The following is a 7,891-nucleotide window of genomic DNA, read 5'->3' on the forward strand; positions in this document are numbered from 1 at the left end:
AAAAATACAATGCTAACAGTATTTAATTGCCTTAAAAGGCCACTTTCTATGTAAATTACTTTTATCTGTATTATTATCTTTAATTTCATCAATGGAAATAATATGGAGGTATTTCATTTAGCTAATTTTATTTATGCTGAGGTAATTATTATTTATTTTGAGATATATAACAAGAATAATGTTTATTTTAAACAGGATTCAAGCTTTGATATCTAAATAATGGTAAGTCTACAGTGCCTCTGTTCTTTCATTACTGAGAACTTCACATACCCTATAGAAAACTTCTAGGCAAACTCAGATATTGGGGGGATTTTTTTAGCTTTTACTGAAGTTATGAACTTCTAGAATGACAATAAAGTTTTCTGAAAATCTACATTGATTCCTATAATGGCATAGTATGGCATTATGTCTACATAAGAAATTCCTTTTTTTTTTTTTTTTCATGTCCATGTTACTGAATGATAGTGTTGGCTTCATACATCACATTAAACAAGTAACACATACCTCTGTACTAAATACTACAAAGCAGTCCAATAACAATAACACCCTTTTAGTAAACTTCTGTTGCAAATGAAGGAAATGAACTTTGAAATATTTGCACGAGTGAGTAATGTTACCCATGAGAGCTCACCCACTGACCTCAAAGAGACTTCGTAAAGGAGTGAGAACTTTCTTATAACAGCAATGATTCTGGTAATGCTTAATTTTCTGCAAAATACGTATTCCAGGAGGATGGCATGATACATATGTATTCCATATAATCACTATATTTTCCAACTGACAATGTTGAAGGAACAAGCCTAGTCTTTTCTGACTCTTGACAGAATAAATGTTCTTGCAGAATTTTCCTGATCAAGACATACTGGGCCAGGCTTTTGAAGATGCGCTAGAAGTACTGCAGCAGCAATCTGACAAAGAAATGCAGTATTCACAAGGTAAAAGGGGCCATTATTCCCATTCACTATCGCTTTATATTTTTACAGGAAAGTATGTCTTAAAACATATAGGTGGGAGAGGAATTTCCCAGAGGTGGATTAATGCACAGCTCAGGGGTACATTGCAGAAAAAGGGGAAGAACGTTTGGAGGGTTTCTGTCCCTCCCAGCATGGTGTGCATCTTCCAAGTCACAGCAAAGGGAAGTCGTTGGACAGCTCCCCATTTCCCTTCCCCAGGTGTACTGAGTTCAGGTTTCCTACAACCAAAATATGTAAGGCCACAGTGCAATAGCTATTTTCCAGTTTTAATGCTTTAATTGAAAAAATGCTCTTCTGTTATGCTGTAAATAAACTCATATAGCAGCAAATTCCAGTGCAGAGGAATAATAATTATAATAATTATAAAAAATACAAAGAATCCAACATACAAAATTAATTTCCACAATTACTTTTTATTTACATTAAAATACAACTTAAACATTTTTAGGCAGAAATGTTAGTTTGAGTCTGGGTAATTAGAAGAAAAGTAATTTTCTTGACTTCTAGACTAAGATTTACACTTTACAAAACTTAAAGTATATGAAAGCTCTATATTAATCCAGTTCAGGCAAGACTCTGGCAATTAAAATGCTACAAAACTTAAAATCTGTGTTTGGTGTTTTTACATCGTGAATAAAATTCAGAGGAAAGTAAGAGGCTACATCAGAAACCCTCTAAGTTCAGAAGAATATGCCTCCTGTCTTCTTTGTGGAATGTGTTTCATACAAGGAAGTTTACTTACATATTTATCTATGATATACTGAAATGCAAATATGAGCAATCGGGCCACATCTTCAGCTGTTGTAAACAAGTTTTTGGCCCCACTGCAGTGGTAATTTACACACTGGAGGATCCTCTATATATAACTTCTTGCAATGTTCTGGCTTGTATCTGTTGTCAGGGCCAACAAAGAGATGTTTAAACACTTGCAACTCAGTGTATAGTTATGTCCCATTGCTCACACACATTTCCACTTGCAACAGATGTGCTCTCCAAAATCTTCTGACCACTCACAGTGCATAATGTCTTCCAAGTGCCTTGGTCCAGTGTCCTTTTCTGCTTCTTTTAAACATCCTGAGGTCTTGGGGTCCTTCTGTGTTGTTCTTTCAGGCACTACAGGTACTCTGAGAATTTTTTTTCCCTGTAGCTGATTTGAAGTAATCATGTTTTTGGACAGCTGACACAGTATTGCCAAGAATCATGTTTACCAGCTCCTCTCCTTCACTTCATTCACAATTCTGGACTCTTACTTGCATTGTACTAATGACCTGCTGAAGAATTGCATGACATTCCCTTTTTCTTTCTCATACATATATTATAATCTTCAATAATTTTCCCATTTCCTAAGACTGGTGATCTGTTTGGCTGTCCCTTTTTCTATTAACCAAACTATTTCACAATACTATGAAATAACTGGAATTTTATCTTAACAAATATTGCTTTACATAATGAAGGTAAGAAAAACCAGCCTAGGGCATGGTTAGCAGTACCACTATACATTTCTCTGTGCAAATTATATTGGATAACCTCCTGGTTATATATTGGATAAACATCCCGGCTCTGGAGAGTTTATTATTTAGACAGCAGCAACAGGATAAATGCATTTTGACAGGCCCAGTAGCATGTTAGGTTGTTTGCTGCTGTCGTTTTTGTTTTTGTTTTTGCCTTCTTCTCTCCCTTCTACTCACACAGTTTTTGCTCCTTCCTCCTAATTCTCAGGTTATAAAAATTGCCTGACTGTGATCAACCATCACTCTCACCTCCGAGCAAGTCCCAGCTACTCTGCAGCACCATCTACAGAAGACCCAGGATATAGCTGGAGAAATATGATAGTAAGTGAACTGATTACTACAGACATAAATGGAAAATTAGCTGAGCATCTGTGATTTCTAGTAGAAATCATTATGCTAACTCTAACACAAATTTAGTCTGGCCAGGCATAATTCAGATAAAATTGCACTGGGAAATATTTGCAAAACATATTTAATAGGCTCTTTTCAGGAATCATCTTAGCTGTTTGGTGCTATTCTGTGGTTCATCACATAAAATGACAACTAACAAACAAACCTACTAGTACAGCAGGGAAAAGGTCTTCTCTCTCTTACCCAGAGAAGAAGAATATTGCACAAAAGAGGTAGAGAACAATAAATTTCAGCCTCTACACAGCATCTGCCCCTGTGAGAAAGAACCAGGCCTTTGATTTCTTCTCCAGTGGTCTGCTTTAAGTTGACTGGAAAGACCAGCATGGTTTGCACGCTGAGCTCAGCTTCAGCTCATCTTCATTCTTAAAAACACTGGAATAAAAACACTGGAAGCGTGGCCTGCAGGAGTGATGGAAAATGGGTAGTGCAGCGGAAAGAATTTCAGGTAAACAGATTCCACAAAAGCCCGTTTTCAACCAGCAGATTAGCAAGAACGTAACAGGAACTACAAAGTCTGTCTAGAGGCACAGCCCAAGTGGCCCTTGTATTTTATTAACTCTGGAAAAGGAGTTCACAGGTCCTCCAGCAGAAAGGTTGAAGGTTCTGAGTGAGGCAATTATTCTATTATCCCTCTTAACTTCTCCCCTGTTGGGCCATTATTCCCTTTGGACATGCTAATGTTGCTCCTAAGGAGCAACAGAGTGCACTGATAGAGTGCACTGCAGGCCTTTGTGGGTGTGAAAAGTCTTCTCTGGGTCGGGTGATGAAAGATTGCAAGTTTCTTTTTCCTCAGAGATTGTACACTGTTGCTAACTCTTCATTGTCTTAATTCTTGAAGAACGGTTCAGGGGATTTTTATGCAGATGAGACTGTCTACCATATGCTGCAGAATACTCCAGAAAGCCAAGTGATGCATGCTGCTGGTGGCCAGCCAAAGGCAGGAAAAGGTGTGTAGAGAGAATATATCTTGGCATGTGCATTGCATTAATTTAAAACTCCTTTGGTGAATTGTGCTTTCTCTGTATCCTCTTTTTTACTTTTAACAGGAAAAAGAAATAAGTCAATTTAACTAGAATACAATTGCTAGTGTTCAGTTCCTATCTGCTAAATCTCATACAGTAAGATAAATCTGCTAACTTCTCATTCTGTCCTCTTGTTTATTACATGAAGAAACAAACCAGAGATGGGTTCACTCCAAATCATCTGGGTTGAAGTCTGATGCAAAGAATTGCAATAACATCTTTATCCACTTTAATAACTCATTTTATTTCTTTTGGTCAAAGCAGTGGTTTTCTTGAAGGTTTTCCACATATGCTATTATGCTTGTACTGGATTTTATGCCTTTTTCTGTTTACTGTTCAAATTACTTAGCTTTTGTCACTTCTAGTGAACTCTTTGGCAGCTGTTTTTATGCTCCTTTTGGTTGACTTTACTTGAGTGGATATCTGTTTTGCCGAGAGTAGCTCAGGTGCCATTGGCCATCACTGTACTTCAGTTGTTGCATTCATTCTTGGGTTTTCATTTGGGATTCAGCATCCTTTGTATGACTCTGCTAGATGAGATTTCCACAGCTTCTGCTCTGAGTGTTGTACCTACTTCTGACTGTGAGGTCTTTTTGAGTAGCTTCCTGATTTTATTGCTTTTTGAAATCCCCTTCTCTCAATGTTAACCACACGGTGTCAGTTTTTGTATCATCCCTTACCATTGATGCTGAACACTGTGGTTTCTGTTGCTTAATAGCTCAGCTACTATGACTACTACAAGTTCCTTGGGACGATGGGAAGATTAACCTCTCCTTTTAAGTTCTGTACTTCTGACTCTTGAAATTCACTGCTATGTATGCAAATATGCCAATCAAAAAATGTTACTTTTCTAAGTCTTACCCAATTTTAGATGTTGTTAGCTTAAGCCAACTTCAGTTGTTACTGCTCTGTTAAACTTAATTTCCTAATTAATCTTCCTTTTACATTATTATCAATCTTCTTTTCCAGAAGGCTATACTGCACAGTATTTCAGAATGGATGGCTATTCTTATGTGTGTGTGTGTTTTGTTTATTTTCTCTCTTCTTTTTTTTTTTTTTTTTTTTTGTTTTCTTTCTTTTTGTCTCCACAACAATATCCTGCCAGAAACTATGATTTGGGGAACTATTTCCCCTATACCTAGATAAATTTAGTCCTCTTGTCCTCTTATTTGTGCATAAGAGGTTATCTGTATACTAGCATGTAGTGTTACCCTTTAGGAATAGATCTGTAAATGAAACAATTAGCACTGAGGATGCAAAGTCTGTGTTTAAAGTGTTTCATGGAGGTTAGGGCTATCTCTAGGATGGCCACAAGTTCTGAAACCTGCAGTGACTTAAATATGTTTCTGGAAAGCATCTCTGAGTTTGGTTTCTTCTGAAAGGAGTCCAAGTCATGCATTTCAAGGCCAGTCCTTAATAAGAATGAAAGCTCAGTAAGTTGAGACCATCAAGAGATGTATTTCAAGAGACATACACAGAATTAGGCTGCTTCAGGCCAATTTAGTGCAGAAACCTAATGCAGATGCTCTGAAACACCTTCTGGAGGAGCTTCCTCTCTCCAGTGACTACATAAGCAACCTGCAGAAACTAGGCTGCTGGCTTGGACTGATGCTGTGCAGTGGTTTAAAGACTGGTAATAAACACTACTAGCTTATTCAACGGTATGCAGTGCAAAGATCCATGCACTAACCCTACCTCAAACAGGTGTGTCTGCATGCTGTAGGGCTTTAGAAATGGTAGCTGGAATCTAGAAACATAGCTTCATTAGCACACATAAGCCCATATGCCCTCTCAAACCAGTGCAGCAGCTGGAGAAATCTAGACAGCAGAACTAAGAGGCTGGACAGCATGAACTCTGAGATGCTGGTAGAGAAGTGGCTACACTATTGTTTTCCTGTAGAAACTCAGTCTGCAGTATCTAGAGGTTCCGATGAACAGCAGAGGCATCCAGGTGTCCCCCAGGTCTTATTCATTCTAGCATTGGTTCATAGGATTATGGGATGATTCTGGTTGGAGGGGACTTAAGGATGTCACCTGCTATTATTCAGAATTGCTTACTGTGACCAGGCAGTCTCCTTCATGTTTCTTTTAAGCTTCTCATTTGAACGTATTATAGGTATTTTTAGTAGAATATGTGCTTCTAGCCACAGGCCAATTTTTATTTAGATCCTGAAACTTTACTATTTTTTGGAAAGTACCTCTGATTTCAGGATCTTCTTCTTCCTAGTCTGGCTGTCACTTCTCTCCTATTTCCTTATCACCAGATGCAGAGCTACTGTCATCCCTAACAGATGTTTTGGCTTGACCTCAGTGTTCCTTAGCTACTGCCTCTTTTCCCCAGACCCTGATTTAAAATAGCCATGCAAGACAAGACATTATGAACTTTAGGTGCAGCTGCTTGTATCCACTTTGGTTAAAGTGGAAGCCGTTCTTCTGCATAGACTCTTCTTCCTGCAAAATGTTCCTCTTTGTCTCATAATCTTCAACTCTTCCTCCTTATAGCAGCTTCTTGGTCACCCTTTGCTCTGTGAAGGGAACTGGGAGCACTGCAGAGAGAGAGACCCACAAGACCTAAGTGAAACTAATAAACCTCACTAGTAAACTTGAGTGTGAGAGCTGAACCTGTGGGGAGAAGAACATACTTGACTGATAAATATTGTTCACTGAGCTTCCTTTATTCTGCATTGGATGCAATTTGACATTTCTGCATGTGTTTAGAAAAATACAGTCTATGAGAAGGTCTAGCTTCTTAGTGACTAGGTGAGGCTTACAGTTCAAAACTAGCTTGCTCTTCCTGAACATTCACTCCCTCTTTCTTATATCAGAGGCTACCTTGCATCCCCAAAACAGTCCTGAAACAAATCTGACAAAATCAATTCATCTCAAATACTTTGAGTTTTGATTAAGTGGGGTAAGCGTTTATTAAAAAGCATTCAGGTTGGCTCTCCAGGGTCTCTTTCCAGCACTGCCTGAGGATGTGATTCCCTGCACAGCATGTGTCTGAAGATTGCTAAAAGCAGCTCCTCAGTCCTAACACACAGCAAAGTCAACACACATTTGTCATGATCCACTAATAACCTGCTCTTAAAACTCTAATGACCAAATCCCTTCCTGTCACCACAGATCTGTATGTTGTTTCAGAACTATCACCGCATTTGCTACTGGTAGTCTTCTGTTGAATAGTTTATATTGATCTTTGAATTTCAAACAGGATATTAGGTTTACGTATGTTTTTTGTTTTTTTTTTTCCTTACGATCCTTTCCAGGAAAAAAGACAATTGCTCATATTTTAAAACCAGCATGAGTTCTATTCTGACCTTTTGTATTTTATTTCTTAATAGGTAGAAAAAAACTTCGTCTGTTTGAGTACCTCCACGAGTCTCTGTATGATCCAGCTATGGCAAACTGCATTCAATGGGTGGATAAGCCCAATGGTGTCTTCCAGTTTGTCTCCAAAAACAAGGAGAAACTTGCAGAGTTGTGGGGAGAAAGGAAGGGAAACCGCAAGATCATGACATATCAGAAAATGGCCAGAGCACTGAGGAATTATGGAAGAACAGGTGAAATAATCAAAATCCGAAGGAAGCTGACATACCAGTTCAGTGCTGTTGTTTTACAGAGACTTGCTCCAGCCTATTTCTTGGGAAAAGAAACTGTTTATCATCCATACATTCAGCCTAATCAAGAGTATCAGTGTGCAGACGAATGGATTAACTATAACAGTTACATGTATAACAATGGTTATGCATTACAGCATGCTAACAGCTAGATATCTTTCTCATATAACCAAGTCTTTGTTGGCTTGCAATACTTTCCAGCACAGGAACTCTTCTCTGCACATAGCTTTTCCTATATGATATCATACAAACATATGAAGAGGAGGGTTTTAAAATTTATCTTTACCTAGTTTTGTTCCTTTTGAAGGTACTCATAAAAAGCCATTGACTATTGAAGAAAAACAGCAGCTGTAGAG

The 7,891-nt window shown here is 38.1% G+C and overlaps 1 protein-coding gene across 1 annotated transcript; it reads left to right on the forward strand.

The window, feature by feature from the left end:
- Positions 1-696: 696 nt before the first annotated feature.
- Positions 697-7,687, forward strand: SPIC (Spi-C transcription factor; the record flags this gene model as incomplete). The annotated part of the gene is made up of 5 exons (XM_084287100.1): positions 697-735; positions 842-935; positions 2,694-2,806; positions 3,735-3,847; positions 7,264-7,687. 5 exons carry the CDS (start codon positions 697-699, stop codon positions 7,685-7,687), a joined length of 783 nt encoding a protein of 260 aa, XP_084143226.1.
- Positions 7,688-7,891: the final 204 nt, after the last annotated feature.

The sequence above is a fragment of the Netta rufina genome (assembly GCF_964035555.1).
Source record: "Netta rufina genome assembly, chromosome: 1".
NCBI classification, from domain to species: Eukaryota; Metazoa; Chordata; class Aves; order Anseriformes; family Anatidae; genus Netta; species Netta rufina.